At 43.6% G+C, this 20,361-nt stretch overlaps 1 protein-coding gene across 1 annotated transcript; it reads right to left on the reverse strand.

The window, feature by feature from the left end:
* Positions 1-1,454: 1,454 nt before the first annotated feature.
* Positions 1,455-19,866, reverse strand: serpinh2 (serine (or cysteine) peptidase inhibitor, clade H, member 2). The gene is made up of 5 exons (XM_033610442.2): positions 19,745-19,866; positions 18,508-19,157; positions 13,587-13,679; positions 12,755-12,987; positions 1,455-2,851 (listed from the first exon to the last, which is right to left on the reverse strand). The coding sequence occupies exons 2-5, from the start codon at positions 19,148-19,150 to the stop codon at positions 2,546-2,548; spliced, it is 1,275 nt and encodes a 424-aa protein (XP_033466333.1). The 5' UTR covers positions 19,151-19,157; positions 19,745-19,866; the 3' UTR covers positions 1,455-2,545.
* Between the last annotated feature and the right edge of the window lie 495 nt (positions 19,867-20,361).

Raw genomic sequence — 20,361 nt, forward strand, 5'->3', positions numbered from 1 at the left:
TTGGGACTTATTTGTATTTATCAGTTGGAAATCCTCCACTAAATGCTGTCATCCAGAGGAAAAAAATATTACCTATTGTGCAAAGCATCATTAAAATTGAAAAAAGCACGAGTATATGTTAACTGGTTAATTAAGAAATCAAATCAAGAGGCCTGTGTGTATTTCAAGGCTCACGTCGCAGCTTTAAAGCACTTTGATAGTGACTGTAGGCACTGAAATAACAGCTGTCATACAACTCTCATCATCTGGGTGTACATTGAGAAGTCCCTGAGAAAATTAAGTATTAAAATCAGAAACTGATTGAAAAACTGGCAAAACACAAACATTTGTGCCAAAAGACAGGACAAAGAGCCCATATATATTTATTGCTGCATTAAAATGTTACACTGGCATATCACATTTATCCTCATAGTTCCACATACTGTACATATAGCTCGCTGAGATCAGAGGTTTTCTTACCTTTCCCCTGTGAACAGATGTAGACATGTATGTGTTCGTCAGTATTCTGAGCTGAATAAATTGTGAAGGTGAGTCAGCGGGGAGCTGGTGTTGGAATGAGCAGGATTGATGTGCTCACAGCGGATGGCCTCGGATCCATCATCGGCTTGTCTAAACTGGGCTCCCGGGTTTATTCAGTGTGGAGTATACCTGCAGTATGGTGCCCTTTACAAGTCTCTGCTGCACAGGAGGCCACTGCAGAGGTCATTGTGGTAGCTTTATTCACACATGAATGCACTCGCTAACAGTACACACACACACACACACAAGTGCACGACACCTACTGTTGCTGAGCAGACCTGTGCAGAGGGCTAAATTAGGAACAAAGCTGTAATACCTGAGTGTTACTGGAACAGATTCGTTGAATGCTGTGCATCAGACGGACCAGCTGTGCGTCTAGACGTTGTTACTTAGCACTGTAACAGAACAGATGTAGCACACATTTTCACTTTCAAGAAAATAAACTACTTCTTTCACCAGTACCAGACTTTGACAGCATCTTGAGAAAAAGGTCAGACTGTAAACAGTGAGTGTTTCGTGTGTACAGACACATCTATTACAACACAAAAGCACCCTATGTAGTTGGACAGAAATGTACTGTAATGTAGAGTTTTTAATAAAATACACGATATAAGATACTAGAGAAACATTTTACCTTTGTTGTTTGTTGGGTGAGTGTGTTGACAAAGTTGTTGCTGCACTTTCTAGGTACTGCCAGCCTATCGTGTGTTGCCCCTTAAAAATTCAATAACTGATGCTGGTTCAGGGCTTTAAATCTGCTTCCATACACCCTTGAGGCTCAGTGTCAGCCAATTCAGTTCAGGGTAGAAGTAAGAAAAAAATAAAATAAAACAAAAAACAGACTCCTGTCTTGGCCGGTATCAGTGCTGTCAAGAAAGATGGAGCTGTGGCAGTCCACATGAATTATATATTAATAATACATGTTTTGATGATTGATTGCTTTGTATCAAATAGAAATATTTATTTTAAAAAATGCACCATATCAAATATCAAACATACACTTAGGCAGTCACTACAGTAGTTCATTCACATATCACAACCACCCCTCTGGTGCTATAAAAAACAAATCTGGAAATGACAATCAATACCTTTTTGAAGGGCTGCAATTATCCTAAATATTAAGTTGTTACATTTAAGTCGAGCGATGTCAGTCATGTTTGTTTCCAGCGGCATAACGGTGTCATTGATCCCTGATGGTATTAAGAGATTAAAAGGTTCCCCTGTCCTCTCCGTGTTGTTGACAAGCGTTGTGACTCATTACGGCCATTAGCATTAAGCTGGCTCATCAATAAGCACTTGGATGATCCATCAGTCTTCCTCTGATGTTGCCCAGGGGACCCTGCCATAGGTCCCTGCCAGCTCCGAGAGCGGCCGCGTGGGCACCCTTGATCTGTCGGTCACCGAGCACACACACACACACACACACACACACACACACACACACACACACACACACACACATAAGCACACGCACCCACCTGCCTTTGTGTTTGCCTGACAGGGAGGATTCAAGTGTCACTGTGAGCTTCTATTTGTTAAAGTTCTTTGTTGATGCTGCTCTAAGTGTTGGGCGAGTGTAACCACTTCTGCTTGTCAGCATCTTAGTGTTTGTCAGAGCATTCTTGTCATTTTGTTTTGTGTTGACTTGATCATTGAGGCCTTGAGTGTGTGTGTGTGTGCGTGTGTGTAGGGGTGCACATGCGCGGGAGAGAGAAAATGCAGTAAGTCTCTCCGAGTTAGTGTTTTTGCTGTATCCGTCAACTTTAGTAATGTCTTGTACTGTATTTTTATGTATGCCATGTAGGCGTCGGTATGTGTGTGTGACTGTGTAACTGTCGGGTATGGCAGTGTCAGTCAGTGCCAGACTATGCAGTGTCAATGTATGACAGCCAGCCATAGTTTGATGTGATAGTGTGCCACAGTGAATGACAATGTCTCGACTTAGAAACCAGTGTGTTGTCTTTGAGAGGGAGTGTGTAAGAAACAGAGCCAAAGAAGACAAGAAAAAGGATAGATGTCGGTGGTATTACAGTTCATCATGGAGGGCCTCTCCCTCTACATGCTCCAGAGCTCCCATCAGCAGCAGGGCTCCAGTGGCGTTGTCTCTAACAAAGATGATGAAGGGGTGATCGGCGTAGAACAGCTTGGGCTTTTCGACGTTCTCCTCCTCCAGATCTGCTTCTCCTTTCCCAGCTTGAGCAGCCAACTCAAGGGAAGCCCAATGGAGGAATCCACCCAGGTGGAGTTTCCCCTTGCCCTTGCTGGACACCCCGGAGAAATCAGCTGCCTTCTGGTCCCAGGCGTTAGTCAAGCCCAAAGCAGACAACTGTTTCTAGAATGGAAAAACACAGAGTGATGGAATTTATGCACTGCCTTAAATCAATTCTCTCAAAGCTTTGAGGCCATCCTATATAGAGACATCCTGCAAGTGTATGCGAACAAGCAGCTGCCAGGACACTGATCAATTATGCACGCAAGGAGACCAAACAACGAGTGGGAGGGAAAGCACATTTTAAAATTTCATGATGCTGTGACCCTCAGAAGTAGATGAAACACGCTGCCCTTCCCGATCCTTGCCACATGATTAACGTCAACATAAACATACCCTCCAAAACAGTCAATCAGTAACTTTTCTAAAAGGAGTTTGGACCATAATGTTTATTTACTTTCTATCCCAAAAAATTTCGAGACGGGAAGGAGGCTGACAGTTGCCCTTGTTGTGAGCTGGCAGAACAAAGTGGGCGACAGGCAGAGAGGAGACGGAAGGAGGAAGCAGAGGATGAATAATTTAAGAGTGATGCCCCGTGACCTCAGCACCTCCTTTGTTTTGGCTCTGATATGAATTCCACAGAAAGTCGTCGTCATGACAGGTAGTTTATCCTCCCATGGCAGAGGGCCACTCACAGTGACAGGCTTCTCCAGGGGCCAGATGAGAGCATGTGTGGGTGTGAGCGTGTGACTGTGCGGACTTGTGTGTGGATGTGCGTGGAGGCCACGGCTGGAAGGAAAGTTGCACAGGGAGACGAGTGGGTGAAGATCTTGTTTTCTAGCATTGTTTAAACTTTTGATGATTAAACTCTTTATTGGAAATATCTTTTACCAGCAGACGGGAACAGTAAATCATTTAGAGGAGCTGTCTGGGTTAATGTGAATGTTCTGTGGGTGCTGCTTGCTGACATTGGCCTTCCTTTCAAAACTCCATTGTTACAGCTCAGTATAATACTGCTCAGCTCTTAAAACCACGTGCTAATGGACAACTATAATAATCCATGTAGAATGTCTGCTTTTCTACTTAAAAGTTGAGATGTGCACACGAGAGGAAGTTCAACTGGATCATGTCGGCTTATGCCTAAACACGAAATAAGTAGATGTATATACAGTTGCAGGCATCTGTCAATCCCATTCTAGTGTTTTCATGCAAAGCACCCTCTCCACACAGACACACACCTCCTGCTCTAATGCACTTCTATTGTCCTCATCCATTATTCCTCCACTCTTCCTCTCTTCTTCCACTCGCTACCACTACATCACTGTCTTCCTCTGCTGCTCTGCCACTCGCCTGGCATCCTCATCCCTCATCTGCCCCGCCTGCCTCTATTTTATCCCACTCTGTCTCTCTCTCTCCCTCTGCTCCTAACTCAGTCTTTTTTCCCCCGGCCTCATCCTTCTCTTTCTGTGACAGGCCCCGACTCGGCCCCGGTATACATCGCTCTCAACTTCTCGATCTCCGTCTGCAATCGTTTCCAGGTTTTTCCTGCTCCTTATCTAACGAGGAAACAGAAGCAGACTTAAGCTGGTGGATTCCTCAGATTGTTGAAGACAAATGTGTGTGTGTGAGGAAAAGCAGATGGCTTCTGTGTCTCTATGTGTCACCCATGTTCATCCCTCCTCTTTCTCTTTACCAGTATTCCACGAGGACCAAGCACACTTGGCCTACAGTCGTGCAGGTGCCACTACAAAGCACATAAATAGTACCAGTCAACTCCACATGACTTAGCTTTCCTCTCAAACTCTCTTGCTCTGCACGTCAAGGCAAAAGCACTTGGTTCATTTTTTTGAAGCTATAAGGTGTTTAAAAATTAAGGGACCCTGTGGCAGCAAGCTGGGAAACAGACCAGGGGTGTCAGAGGAGTCTATGTAGGCCTCATGCACCACCAAGGTGTGGCACTGCATTATATGGGGAGAAAAAAACCTCTGGGAGGTGCTCTTTGGCTGCCCTTTCTCTCTGAAGCACCACATGAATCTTAGATGGAACAGCACTGGGTGGACTGCTGATGCCTTGCACACAGCATCAACGAGCTATTTGTCTGTGAGTGAGAGCCACAGGCATTGTCAGCTGGTGGTTTCCTCAGTGTGTGTGTATGTGTAGAGCTTACTTGGCCTACAGCGGTGCAGTCTAACCAGGCCTGAGGTAGCATGGCATCAACCCTCAGGCGTGCAGCACTCAGCTTCACATTATTTCAGCCTGACGGTTGAGCCCAATAAGTAGCTTGTTGGGTGTACCTGTGGGGGGTTTAAGGGGATAGGTTGTGGCAGCCAGGACATGTTACAGCTCTATCTTCGAGGAGACAATGCTGCTGACGGTAAAAGACAGAGCAGCCTTAATAATGACAACAGGGAAAAAAGATAGATGAGGAGAAAGCAGAGATCAAAAAGGGAGACAATTGCCAAACAATGCTCTTTTCATATTAGCCAGAGCTTGCACATTCTCGAAACTGACCTGAGAAAAGGCATTAAGATGATCAAAACCAAGGAAAGACTACAAACCACACATAACCACTTCCATTAACATCAGATATTTCTTTCTTAACAGCCATTCAAAGAGCAGCACATGGCGAACAACTGAGTAAAAAGGACAACAGACCGACTGATTCAAGTCATGTTACTAGGTAACTGCCAAAATCCCATGAAAAACCTTGTATGGTTGTGTGCAGAACTGAATGTACTTGAGGAACTTTTTCATTATTGATTATATTCTGGATTAATCATTGGTCTATGAAATGTCATAAAATAATCAAAAAACACTCACCAGCCTGAGCTGACATCTTTAAATTGCTTGTTTTGCTAAGTGACGCCCATATCTATAAAAATTTGAGTCTACAATGACATAAAAGAGAGTAAAGCAGCAACTTCTTACAAACAAGAAGCGAAGACTTGGGACTGATTGCCATTTTTGCTTGCAGATTATGTTGGACAGGGGTTTTTTTCACCATTTCTCCTACTATATGATGTCATGTTTCCCAATTCTGGTTATAAAGATCATTTATGTTAGTGCCCTTGTAACTGAAAGGTTACAACAAATGCAACAACCCCACTGAGGACCTTTGCTGCATGTCATCCCCCTCTCTTTCCACATGTTTCCCATCTGCCTCTTTTATGTCCAACAAAGGGAACATACCTAAATAAATCAATCTTGATGAGGCATCTTCTGGATCAGAAGGCAAATGATTTGAATTCTTCGACACCACACACTGTGCGATTTTATTTCCCCATCCTCAACATCAACTGACCTCAAAACAGAAACAAACTAAATCCAGCCTGGTTCAATCAACTGTGATGTCTACATCGTGACTATAGAGTCCAACAGCATAGAAAACAAGAGGCTAAACATCCACTGATCCTGCACAGTTTACACCTCCCGTTCCCTCTGGCTCACCAATCATGCGCTCAAAATGATTCTTTTAAGCTGTCGCCACCTTAAACAACTACAGACGTGTTCTGCTTAATTCAATACTGCCCTTAACATTCTGTGTGGGTGGTTTCAAGTATGCAGTATGTGGCACTGGCATCATCACAGCTCCATTTCATGGACACATTTGATGCAGGCTTAAAAAAAAAAAAAAAAGCCTCCCTTTCTATCAGCTCTCTTGAGGCTTCAAAGCCTCTCCATCTCTTTATTGAGTCTCATCAGCAATACCGCTATTGGTATCTTATTTACATGGGCTTTTACCTCTTTTGCACAGTCAATGCGCTCCCATTCACTTGCTCACACATACACATGAACTGCTTTTTATTCCACAAGGCTGTTTTATCACAAATGAAAAAGGGGGAAAATAAAGGAACCTTTGCTTTTAGCGAGATATTTAACTAATGGCCATGAAACACATCTGATTAATTCATATGATGCAGGGCTGTGGTAGCTGTGTTAAAACAGTCGAGCAGTCCCTCGACACTGTATACTGCGGAGTGTGCTCTTGTAAATATTTGATGGCCTTTTGACCTCATTAGCCGTGATTGAGTGAGCTCTCCGGTGCACACTCATATGTCTTAGTCACCAACTGGAGATACAGCCAGAATGGAGCTCGAGCTCTACCATTAGTGTGTACGTGTGTGTGGCCTGGTCAGCACTGGATCAGAGACAGAGGGGGAGAGCGATGAGGGTGGTTTATCCAGTGACCTCTGGGCCAGGCTTGTTAAGAGGGTTCTCCGTCTCCGACTACAGACTCCGACACAGTCTGCCCTTCACCAAAGGAGAACACCACAAATAGGGAGACGGAGAGAAAGGCAGAATTCTGCAGCTATTTATAGTACTGTGACGCTTTACACCTTGTCCCCGAGCAATCATTGACCCCCCTCGTCCTCCTCCACCTCTTCAGCTCACTTGCCTGAGAATGTCACTTCTATTTAGGTCAGCAGAGCCAACGTGCGGCCGCTGACTGATGGCGTATTACAGTCACATGTGAGACCTACAAAAAGGAATTAGATCCTTAGGACTGATACGACGGAGAGGACAGAGGTGAAAGAGGGAATGGGTGCATCTGGATGTGGCAAATCCATGTAGCATGACCCAGAGGTGCGTGATTTTGTTTGTTCTCATTAGCCTCGCACAGAGGACACTAGTGTTAGGATTGGCATACACACACTATGATCTCCTGTTTGTCCAGATGCCCCCCTCTAATCTCAGGACTCCATGGCCATCCCAAGCACTGACAGACAGAGTGGTAAACAGTATTAACGCACAGTGATGAGCAATTATTTGCCCGAGCCAATTGGAAAAATGATCGTCAGAGAAGACATGGCAGGCTGTCACTGGCCAGAGGGGTTGGGCAGACAAATGAAATGAGATTGGAGTGGGTTGAGGGTTTGTTTGGAGCTTTAGCTCTTTCATAATGATTCCTCGAATGCACCTCTTTTTCTGGAGAGAGCAAACGGAGGCAGACAACTCTTGACAAGTCACAGAAGCAGAGGCCAAAACATTCAAGTGCTTGTCCATAATTAGGTTACATAATGAGAGCAAAGTACAGTGACTTTTAGTTGTTTACAAGAGCAAAAGTTTTTTTTCCCTTCTGTCTGGCAAACTCTCTCGCAGAGACAAAAGAGGATTTGTGCAACAGTACGTTTTCCTGCTCTTTCCCTGGCAAAGTCATAGCCGTGTCAAAAGGAGTTGTTTCAAGCTTTAGTTCTAGATTACAGCCTCCTCCCCGGAGTGTCCTGACAATGTTAATGTCAAAAGCTTGTTCTTCAGGGCATGGCTAGCAGAATAACATGGCAGCACAACTCTTCAGAGATGTTTGTTAAACTAGAAAGAGGCCAAAGTGGATTTCATCAGCCCATGATGAGGTTACAATGTATATCTACAGAGGACATGGTAATAGGTTCCAGTCAGTGTACCCTGCCCTAAGGAAATGGATTTTACTCACATGCCCTCTGTATCTGTCAGCTTCAACTAACCTCTCTCTCTCTCTCTCCCTCCCTCTTACTATGTCTCCCTCACTCAACCACAACCGCTTTACCACCAACTACTGTCTCTGACTGAAATTTTAGAAGCACAGCGACTGCATGCAACACCAATGGAAAGATACAGAAGGATGCAAACACAAGTGAACTTACTCTGAGCTGTGGGATTTGAGGTAAAGATGCATACATGCAGTTTGAAAATGTTTCAAGTCAACAATAATAATAAAAACAAACAACTAATCCAGAGGTTGCATGACTCCACTTCATCACCCATAGAGAGACAAAATGACAAATAGTACGAGGTGAAAATTTGCTTTGCATTCAATCATAACGCATCTTAAGGTCCGTCTCTTGCTGGTGAGTAATGTGGAGCACAAGAGATGTCTGGAGAACATTTTAATGGTTTGGCACTGTCTTAAATGCCAGTCCTTTCTTTACAGTGTTTTGCTCACCTCAGCCTGCTTTACTTTATGACAGCCACTCTCCCCTTTGTCAGCGTTTTTGCTTGCATATGCAAGTGAACAAGATAACAAATCTGTCAGAAGAATCATCACTTTAGTCAGTTTAAATTGCTAAACAATGCCCTTGGAAGGTCATGGTGTTTTGTATTTTTGTATTTATGTGAAACAGTTGATGTCCTGGGGACCAAGACATCAAAAATCAGCTGTCGTTAATTTAAATTACAAACTTTACATTTACATTGTTCAGGGTGTACCCTGCCTCTCGCCCAATGTCAGCTGGGACAGACTCCAGCAAACCTGTGACCCTTAACAGTGTAAGCGGTTACTGAAAATGAATGAATGAATGTCCAGTGTGTAGGATTTAGGGGGACATGTTGGCAGAAATGGAATATAATATTCAGTACTATCTTTTCATCAGTGTATGATCACCTGACAGAAACAGCATTGTGTTTTTATTACCTTAGAATGAGCTGTTTATTTCTACATACCGAGCAGGTCCTCACCTACGAAGTCCGCCACGTTGTTTCGACAGTAGCCCAGAACGGACAAACCAAACACCTTAGTTCTCCTACATGCTTGGCACACTGGAGAAGTTTCAGTTTGGATGCAATCTGCAACCTCACCACTAGATGTCACTAAATCCTACACACCAGATCTAAACAATATGGGAAAAATTCCAATTGCATTTTTTTTAATAATATTGCAATTGCAATTAAGTAGGCCCACCACACCATTGAATACATGAATCTTGCTGAACTACAGTCAGTAGTGCTGTAACAAATCACACAAACTAAAGAAGACACTGACTATGGCTCCACTGCTCGCCTCGTTGTAAACATGTTGTTGACTGTTGCTACTTCAGGACACACACAAACACCAACACTTGTCTGCTCTCAGCGCATCCACCGCAAGGCTGATTTATGTCTCTAGCTGCTCAACCATACACTTGCTACAGGAAACAATAAAATATGTAAAGATGTAGAGTGCATTTTTACCTGGTCTTGGACATTTTCATCCAGTATACTGCGAGCACCAAAGTTTGCGTGTGCCATTTTTCAAGTTGTTATCTACATTTAATCTTATTTACAGATTTTACATGGAGTGTAGGGCAGAGCGTACACGACTGTGATTTAAAAATTACATTTTATTATACTGCAATGTCGGTTTGAATAGGATTAATTGTTCAGCCCTACTTGACCAAAATTTACCTTGTACTCAGCCAAAGATCATTTGTGAAGGAAGAACCTCCACTCAGTAACACCACTGCACAACTGGAAGTTTGACTTAATAGTTTTGAATCAGGACCATCAATATTTGGATTATGTACCTTTTGAAAAATCAGGTGTGTCACATGCAAAAAACTCAACAGAGACATCCCTACTGACTACATTTTTTGGCAACCGCAAATGAAAAAAGTTAACTATAGAACTGTGCCTGCAGCTAACGTCAGTACAATACGCTTGAAAGGGAAACTTTCTTTTTGCCATGACCCACATCAGCAGGATACTCTCAAAGGAGTGGAGGCCTGTGTGATTCTAGCAACTTGTCTGTGCCCTTGCCCCTGCTATGGACCCTGTGGCCTGGTCAAATACGTGCTCTTACACTAGCTCAACAACTCTCCAACCTTTCAGTCAGCAGCCCGACACAGTCTCTGGTCTGGCCTGTGTGAACCTTAACAAGCCCCATGCACTCACATTAGCATCAGCAGCCACTAAGCTGCTGCCTGTCTGCCTGGTGCTCCTCCTGGCTTCCTCTCCTCTGACTCAGACCAGCTACCTGCTGGCTCTGGGGCCAAGAGGAGCAGAGATAGAGGCAGACTACCAGCTGGGCTGTGGCATGACCTTTGTGCTCCTGCAAAAGGAAGTCTGTGGGAGGCTTTGGAAACCCACAGAGGAGCCACAGGTCATGGTCATCCTCAGGCCCCTCTTAGCCTCCTAGCAGCCAGGGTTTGAGTCCCTGCTGAAGGCTGTTACAGCCCAAATGCTGTGAGTACAGCTGGATGCCTATCACCTCAAGGGAGAGAGGAGAAGTGTGGAAAGAAGTGACATTTGAACTTACCAGATTCAGAGTCTGCATTGAACTGGAAAGGGCAAGTCAGGCCACTGCTTCAGTTACTAAGAGCACTAAAGAGAAAAAGGAAGACAGAAAAGTAGGCAACAAACAGAGGTCAGAGGTGATGAATGCATGGAGAAGAACAACAAAGAGGAAGAACTGGCATGCGAGAAACACTGCACAACATCGAGGGGGAGCAGCGAGAGAAGAGGCGGCGGAGCCAAATGAGGAGGAAGAGTAAGGACATATGAATGGAGAAAAAATTATTCTTGAAGGGGAAAAGAAAGGGAACTAAGATAAGCAGAGTCAGGAAGAGGAGGTGGCCAAGACAGAAGTATAGAACAAAGACAAGGCGACATGGAAAAACCAAAGCAGAGGATGAAGAAGGCGAAGAAACAATGAGAATGATGACTGGATTTTTTGGAGATATGAGAAACTGTATGAGGTGAAGTGAAAAATGATGCAGTGTGTGGAAACAGGAAATGAATGAAAGATAGAAACTAAAAGAAAGAAACTACAATTGATGCTGCATGTAGGGATCCACTCTGTCAAATTTCTCTACAGTACTGAAAAATGGAGGAAACGCTTCTTCAGTTCATGTTTAATGTGCTCTATAGGCATATCACCTCAATCCGCTGTGTCAAATACAAATGCAGGGAACATGGATTAAAAGACAAAAGAATCAGCCACTATTACTCCCTGCTACCTGTAGATGCCCCTTAAAAGAAAACACCACAAACCCTGTTGCAAGGGCAGGTGAGGTGAGTCTGCAAATTAGGCTAATACAAGATAGACTGTGCCTGCTGGGGACGGAGCATCTGGTTGTTCACACTCACTCCAAGGATTTGCCGGAGCCAGCCAAGGCCCTTGGGGGAAAAATTCAGGAGCAACAGCTCATGCGGCTGTGCTGCATACCACAGGGAGGGGGAAAAGGGATGCACCACAAACCTAGAGATGTACCTTGCTTAAAGACATGACCCTAAAATGGAAAAGGGTTTCACAGATGGGCTACACTGAAAAATCTGTGAGAAAAAGAATGCTACTGACACCCCTCTGACTGCACTCTATGGGTTTCTCAGCTTATCAGAAGAGCTGTAAGACATCAGCTTAGTCTTTACTCTTCAAACCTTTCAGAGCAGTCGGGATCAGAGATACCACTCTGACTGCCATACAAGACGGGCATGATGTAATTGCCTTTACTGTACGGGTATAAAGCATGAGAAATATACTACTGTACATGTGAAACAAAATCATTATACTGTGATGTATTTAGAGCTGGAGTGTATGATGGAGCCAGGTATTATAATTACATAAGTTAATAACTGATTGAGGCTGAGGTAAAGTTTATTCCATCTTAATATTAAGGTGTGTATCCCCATAGCTTGTTGGGGGGGCAGAAAAGCGGGTGCATGGCTCAAGGGAGCAAAGTCTTTTTTTGCCATTTTGTTGGATGATGAAGAAACTACTTCAAATATGTCACATAAAAAAACTTAAAAATAATGCTTCTGCTACCAAAGTAAAGACTGAAAAAGAAGTTCATGACTGATGAGATCTATCCTACTGAAATGTTGCATTTATAATCACGGGGGCCAATTAACAGTGTGTGCTTTATTTTTCTCTGTTTTTTATTTCCACCTCTCATCACACAGGTGTCTCGTGTTATTCTGAGCTGTAGTGATGGAATCAGAGTGTAAAATCAGTCACCCTGTCAGCCATCACTGCATGGATAAAATTAACTTTACACAATTAAAATGCAGCTCAAGTCATCATTATGTGTTTAGTGTTGTAAACAGTTTCTCTGTTTGTCAGAAGCTCTATTTTAAAACCAGAGTGGAAATGGAAGGCCTGGAAGAATAAAATCATTCTGACCACACTCTCCTCATTGGTAAACAATTGAAAAAATATGCTGGCACTCAGACGAAAACTCTGTGGTCACTCAGCCTAAGATATCTTAACGCCTATTCCACTGGCGTAACTACAATCGCAATACTTTACCATGAGTTTAAACCTTAAACTTTAAAGTCTGTTAGGTTTGTTGTACTTACCTGGAGACTGAGTGTGCTGGTGATGTTTGCCCGAGGCAGCGAGATGGACATACTAGTGATATTGGTCTTCTCCAGCCACTTGGACAGCAGCTCAGGTGTCAGCAGTTTCTCCAACCTCGCCAGACTCTCGACATGGAAGGGCAGCAGGAGCACCACGCTGGCCTTGCCCCCATATAGGGGCACCTCCAGAACCTGCACCATGTTTTCAATGTCTTCATGGTGACGGTACAAACCTGGAGGAAATGACAGGCGGAGGCGTGCACAGAGGTGAGGAAAGATCAGAGTCAAGGAGAGAATTTGCCATAATGTAACATTCTTGCTTTTCAGCAGTAGTTCAGAGCAGCAGTTCTCCACAGCAGTTCACTTGGAAGTTGGTTCAAACTTGCATTTTCAGCTGTGTCACTGCAGTCAATTGGTGAGTTTTCACTTTCCTAAATGAACTGAGCTACAGGAGAAAACACTACAGAGCTGAAATTAATCCATTCAAACAAAATGTGAATGCAACCTTAGACGGCATGACAAAGGATCACTGAAGTAATCTTTTTTATGTATTGGAAAGGACATTATAATATAACATTAAATATATTACAATGCAGTCTTTCTACATCTTTTAATGCCGCCATAGCAGAATATTCGCTCTGCCTTGCTGTTGTTTTAAGACAATGCATAAAATATGAAAAGCGTGTTAAATAAATCATAAGGTACACAGTGATAAATAGGAGAGAAGCAGATTGGACCTTACAGATGTTCAAGCCATTTTAGAACTCAAATTGCTTTTCGCTGCATTTATTTGCTGGCAGGAGTACAGCAGTGACAGACTGTGTTTTTTTACCTGCTCTGTGCATCATCATCACTTTGGTGTATTTCTTCCCCAAGAAGGTACGATGATCTGTGCTCTCACCGCTGAACTCTCTCTCCCACAGCCCTGAGCAAACAGCCAAACAAACACAGAGGACAGAGCCATTTTGAATGTAGAATACCTGACGTGGATGGGCTGTGAGAAAATACTGAATGATCCAAAGAGGTGAGAGGGTGGACACTAGGTTAAACAATGCCACGATCATAAAACACACACGGACCTCATACATAGTGACACCAACTGACACAGCTCATGAATTATCAATATCTACTGCCCATTAAAAAGTGTCTACTCTCCTCAAAGCTGCTGAGTTGAGCGCTATACTGAGGCAGTTATGAGGTCCTTGAGGCCACATCGTCCCATTTGCTGTTCACCACATCTCACTTGGCCCTGCTAACCCCCTGACAGCTGTCAATTTAGGAGGGGCTGAGACTGGTGGAATTACTGTTGTAATAACCTCACAACACATTCCCAAAGCTGCTGGCCCATTCAATTGTGTGGGGGACACGGGATGGAGCAAGGAGGTCGACAGATTATGACTCGTACTTATGTCACTCTTTGTGAACGACACCTGGGGACGGCTAGGGCTGCAACTAACAATGACTTTGATTATCGATTATCGATCACCACACTTAGGACACAATAATAAGGTGCAAAAAGGCCAAAAAAATCAAACGGCTCATTTGCCCTGATGAAAGTCTGCAGACCAATTGCTTGGCTTTATTAAAAAATACTTACATTGGACAAACGTGCAGAGCATGCTATTCTCCACATCATAGTCTGATAAATGTCAGAAAAAAGAGTGAAAATTATCCATTTCAAGTTACCAGAGTCCAAAGTCACAACTTAAACTTGCTTGTGTAGTCCAAACAACAGTCCCACAAATTCAAAATGATTCAATTTAAAATTATAAAACACAGTAAGCAGCAAATGCTCTCAAATGCCAAATACTCTCATTTAAATGTTTGGCATTTTTGCTTGATAAATGACTTAAATAGTATTATTCAAATAGTATTCTAGATTAAGTATTGCACCTCCATCAAGCTGGAGCCACAATCGCTACTCTGTAAGTCTGTACTTAGCATTTACTGTAGCTCAAATCACTGCTGTGGCTAACATCGGCATGCTAACAGTCTCACAAAGACAATGTTAACATGTTGATGTTAAGCAGGTATAATGTTCGCCATGCTCATGTTCTTAGTTTAGCTCGTAAGCATGCATGCTGACATTTAATTGCCACTAAACACAAGGTACGACTGAGGCTGATGGGAATGTCAGTAATTTTGCAGGTATATAGTTGTTAACCAAAGTATTAGACAAATTGGAATTTTGACCAAATAAGTGGTTGTCAAGATCTGTCAATAGAACCATAAACATCAACCTAATGGTGGTGCTTAAGCAAAGTAGCACCAAAGTCTTTTGGATACATCTTATGGAAACCACACGGGTCTGTACAAAATGTTGTGCCAATACATTTGGTAGATACTGAGCTTAAATTTGACCTGCTGGTGACACTGCAGGAAAAGTCATGAACGTCTGCCTAAAATTTTATTGCAGTCGACCCATCAGTTGTTAGGATATTTTCGTTGATACAGAAATCCCTAGAGTCACATTGCCAGCATGGCTAAAAAAAAAAGTTCAATATGGATAAAACTTTTCTGATATTGTTTTGTATATTGTTAAAATAAATTTGTAAAGTTTAAAACTTTAAAAACATACAAAAATATTCAGCGGGGGCTAAAATATTCCAGCATCTAGTCTCTAGAGCCACACGAGACCTTTTGAAACATGTCACCTTGGTGTTTAAAATTGGAGCCGCTTTAAATAGTTTAATTATCAAAACTGATGCCGATTAATTTCCCGTTGATAAATTATTTGACTCACTGTTTCAGCACAAGGGGTAGATTTCCCAAAAACCACCCAGCCTCCACTGGACCTGAGCCAATAACAAGTCACAGCCGAATGACATGTGAGTCTCCCTTCCAGGCCTGTCAGTGCAAGTCACAAACATTCACTCCGCTTCCTATAACATCAGAGACTGGAATATGATCGCACTGGAATTCAAAAACAACCGGCTGAAGATTACCTGAAGTGGCAGCCATGTTGCTGGAATGATGTCATAATGAGGAGTAACTTCTCCACAGTATGTGTACGTGCATGAGCAGGGATTTTAATGACCTCACCAGGCTGCACAGCAGTCTCTGTTGATCTCTGCGTGTGGCTGTGTGGGCTTGTGTCTAGACGAGCGCGCCTGCTTTGGGTCTGCACTGCGTGATCTTCGTTTATAGGACAGCGCTGTTGCCGAGACATCTCTTGAAACCTGAATCCATTAATATCCATCAACAATAAACAGCGAGACAATTGCAAAGCTAAGAAATCCAATCGCTCACAGACTTACCAATTCATACTGTAAACTTCAGCAAAAACCAGAGGAAAATCAATGAGAGCGACCGGCTCCCTCTCCTCCCTCATCAACTTTTGATTACAAGTAGTTCTGGTATTTCAGAAGCTATTATTAGAGGTAAAATATGTGGGGACTTGTTGTTCTCTCTCGCCTTTTCTTTCCTCTTCTAGTTCCCCATGTTGCAGCGTTATCTTGTGTATAAGTTTCTCTCTACTGTTTTTTTTCTCCTCACAATCTTATTTTTCTTCTTCCGTCTCCAGTGTTTGTTTGTCTAAAACAGGAACAAAGCCTGAATTAATTAACTAGTTTGGACTGGAACTCCCAAGGTATGCCTTTTACATCCCTCCACTATGTCTGTCAATCTCTTTCGCTCTCTCAGCAGGCCACCCTCTCTTTCTTTACTTTTCTCAGTTTTCACTCTTTACTTTTCTCCCCTGCATCTTTTTGTCCCCTTCCCACCCAGAAATCTCTCCTTACACTGCTCTTTCTCTGCAGTGCTCTAGCAACTCTCTGTGCATTTAACATCCCTCTACTATAAACATGTTCCACTACTAATTGCCCCTGACCTTCCCTTTCTTTGAATGCAGTGTGCAGTCCAGGGAAGGAGGGACAGCGCGGAGGTTTTTTGTAATTCTCCCCTTCAATAATTAACTAAAGGGAACGCAAGTGAAACAAACAAAAACGGGCAAGGAAGCAGATGCCTGTTCAGTGCCAGAAGAAATCCCGGCACCATCTCTGAAACCATTACATTATCACACACTATGAATTGCCTAAGGACCGTGAAATCAAAGACAAATAAAAAAAAGTTACAACAAACCACAGGCAGCCAGCATGAGCAAGACGAAAACTATCGACCACTTGTGAATTATGAATCAAAACTAAAGGAATCCAATTTTACGTAATCTAATTTGTGCGCTGCAATCTGCTGTATAATCTAATTTGTATATTTCCTCCACAAAATTAATGAACCGACCAACGAGGGTCGGCTCACAGAAAAACTAATTTCGTAATGAAGTCAAAACATCAAACAAAGAAAATTAATTAAATTGCTTATCAATGTATAGTCTGTCAGGGAATGTTATTTTCAAAAGGCTGTCTATCTGTTGGCAACCTGTTTTCACTTCAGCCTCGCCTCGCCTTCTTTGCACCTAATAAAAAGAATACCTGCAGGAGAAAACAGAGGGAGTAGAGGCAGATAGGCGCAGATAAGGATGTGAACAAGGAGACATGTGGTAAAGAAGAGGAAGAGGAGACAGGGGTAGATTAGAGAGGTGATAAACAATGACAAAGGCACAAAAACAGAGACAAATGCCACAAAAAGAACAAGCCAAACAGAAGGATGTACTTAACACGTCATCGTCTTTTGTGGAGACTGCAAACAAAAATGAGATCAGCAGGCATGCGAATGTTGACTGTGCTCTGAGGAAGTGAGAGATGGTAGATTACACTCCTGAAAAGTTGTCATGAAAATTGAAAATAAGCTATTTCTTTGACTCATGATGAATTAAAATATAGCTGAACAGATACTGACACCCTTTAACAGCCAAATATTCTACCTCTTTAACCTTTAATGGTCGTTTCTAACCGGGCACAATGATGACTTTCAGATAAGGATTACAGGGATATGTTTTCGGGATGCAGCTCACAGATGGGGCCTCTAACTGACTACATTTGCACCGAAACATTGACTAGTTTCCTCCACTGCGGCCCCGTCACAAAGAACAGATCAGAGCCAAGCTGTGCCGCTGCAGACTTGGAGCGCTCCAAGCACAGATGTTAGGCATGACACCGAGGGAGAGAGTCTGGACACTTGTTACTCAATTATTTAAGATGACACATCACCCCCCAATGGAAGATGAATAAGCTCTCAGTGATAGACCCCCGAATCATCCTTTATCTGCTGTGTCCACCAGCTGGAGTCCACCGCATGCATGCACACAGAAACACACACACACACACACACACACACACACACACACACACAGATATGCACGCTGCACACAGGTGGGCATGCTGGCACACACAATGTAGTGGGCAAACTGGCACGTAGACTCTCAGTGCTGTGACTGTCTGACTGAAAACGGTACATGTGCAACAGCATATTAATATTCTAAGACTTCTCATCCAATGCAGCAAACATCATCCATACAGAGTCACTGCATAATTACAAATGACTCCACAATTACAGAGCACACCAGTCTATTTCAGCCTTACTCAGTCCAGCCTAGCTGCTATGTTGTGTGTCTGCATCCGACCAGTTATGCCACTGGATGCTCACCATAATAAAATATTCAGTTGGCTATAAAGTTGCATCATTTAGGGTCACAGGCGGGACTGTTTTGGACACAGTGACAAATGATGACATGTTTGCATGCTATTTTACATCATTTCCAAACTCATGTTTTCCAGGATTTTGTGACCACAGACATGGTGAAGTGAGTAAGGACGAGCCCACTTGTGTATTTTTGTGTATTTACTGTTTCTACATACCTTTAAAGTGCAGGGCATTGGCCAGTATCAAAGCTCCATCCTTAGCCTGGATTTCATCCGCTAAAGGAGCCCCCTCCAGTCCACCAAGCCCAGCTTTAGCCCAGCTATGGAGCTTCTTCAGGTCAGCCTTGGAATCTCCTTTTCCCAGTGGCCGATGCTGCAGCCCGAACCTGGCCTGGCACTCCTTCACAAACGCCTGGCTGACTGGAGGAGCTTGCTTGGAAAACAGAGCTGAGGATGCGCGCAGGTGAAAGCTGGTGCCATTGGCTTCAGTGAAGCTCTTCAACGCCCCGGACAGGAGCTCCCCGGCACGGGCTTCAGCCTTGGTGGCAGTGACTGGAGTCTTGAGGAGGTCATGGACCTGGCTGGAAGTGGTGCCTGCTGAACCTTCACCCAGCGCTCCGAGCGAGGAGGCCACAAGCAGAGGAGAGAAGAGGGTGTTTACAGAGCCTGAGTCAGAGCGCAGAGCCTTGTACAGGTGCAGACCCAGAGCCCAGCTGGGGTCACCCAGAGGAGGCGGTGGGCGGGGTGGAGGCGGGGTGGCTGGGGCAGCAGGGCTCTTCTTGGATGAATCCGTGGTGCTGCCCTGCACCAGAAGAACTGGCAAAGAAATGAGGATACAGACAGGAAGCCTGGGCAGCATGGCAGATCTAGAGGAAAGCACAGGGCGAGGAGTCAGCATTAATATAAACTATTTGTGTGTGTGCATGACAGTGAGAAGAATTAAGAGAATGCATTCTTCTCATTTATGACACAAAGAAAATAGCTCTATTCATTACAGGCATTCTGACTGATTTTTAACAGTGTAATAGCTCCTCGTGCTGTTATTGCACTGTTCATATTTGATATAAAGCAATATAAACACAGCCTAAGGGTTCCCTCTTTGCTGTAAAACTACAACTACTTGTGCAAACAGCAGCACCGGCTCCTACGGTGCCACAGCAGTAAACTTGATTTTGTAAATTCCTCCCCACTTGGCAACACGGTTATTATCTCACCCGCTGCGGGAAAACCGGAGTGTGACAATTAACTTCGATGAAGTTTTCAAAAGAAGCTTTTCAGTGTACGCGTTTCTCCATCTTGCCTCACATAAACCCCCAGACTCGACTGATTTTTGCCGAGCCGGTGACAGCGGTGACGGGAAGCAGCTGCTGTCGAGTCCAGCATACTGTGTTGTGATTTCCGAAAACCTCTGGGCGAAAGGGAAACAAGGAAAAGCGTATTTGTTCAAGTTTACCGTTAATTAATTCAAGTATATCCCTCTCCTCCGCTGCTGTCCCTTTGGCTGCGTCCTCCACAGGAAGCGGGCTCAGACGTGGCAGCGCACAGAGGAAGTTTACCGTCTCCCCTCAACTTCACCCCGGGAAACATTTCTCTTCCAGGCGTCCCATTGAAGCAGCTGCTATTGTACGCTGTTAGAGATAAACGTCAGCTAACGAAAAGTTTGATAAAACGACATTAAATATGTTCAAAATACCCATGTAACCACAGTGAGATGTCGTTCTTACATTAATAAAACTGTAAAAGTAGTTAAAAGTGTCACACTGTGAAAAAACACCGTGAAAGTTCAGTTTTTAAAGCAGACCACATCGTCCCGCGGTTAAAACATGTCGCAGCTAAACACACAGCTTTATGTACAAGAAAAATATTTATAAATGTCGAATCCAAAAGGCAAACCACTGGAGAAAATCTACTGTAATGTCGCTTTTGTGGCAACTGCGCAGGCATAATACATGCATGCTTTAGAAAACCATAATTAAATATGACAAAGTCCCTGTAGGCACATATTATAGCTTGTTCCCGAGGAGTTTGGCAAGGATTGTGTCCATGTTGGGCCTGGTATAGTTTTTAAAA

The sequence above is a fragment of the Epinephelus lanceolatus genome, chromosome 22, assembly GCF_041903045.1.
Source record: "Epinephelus lanceolatus isolate andai-2023 chromosome 22, ASM4190304v1, whole genome shotgun sequence".
NCBI lineage: Eukaryota > Metazoa > Chordata > Actinopteri > Perciformes > Serranidae > Epinephelus > Epinephelus lanceolatus.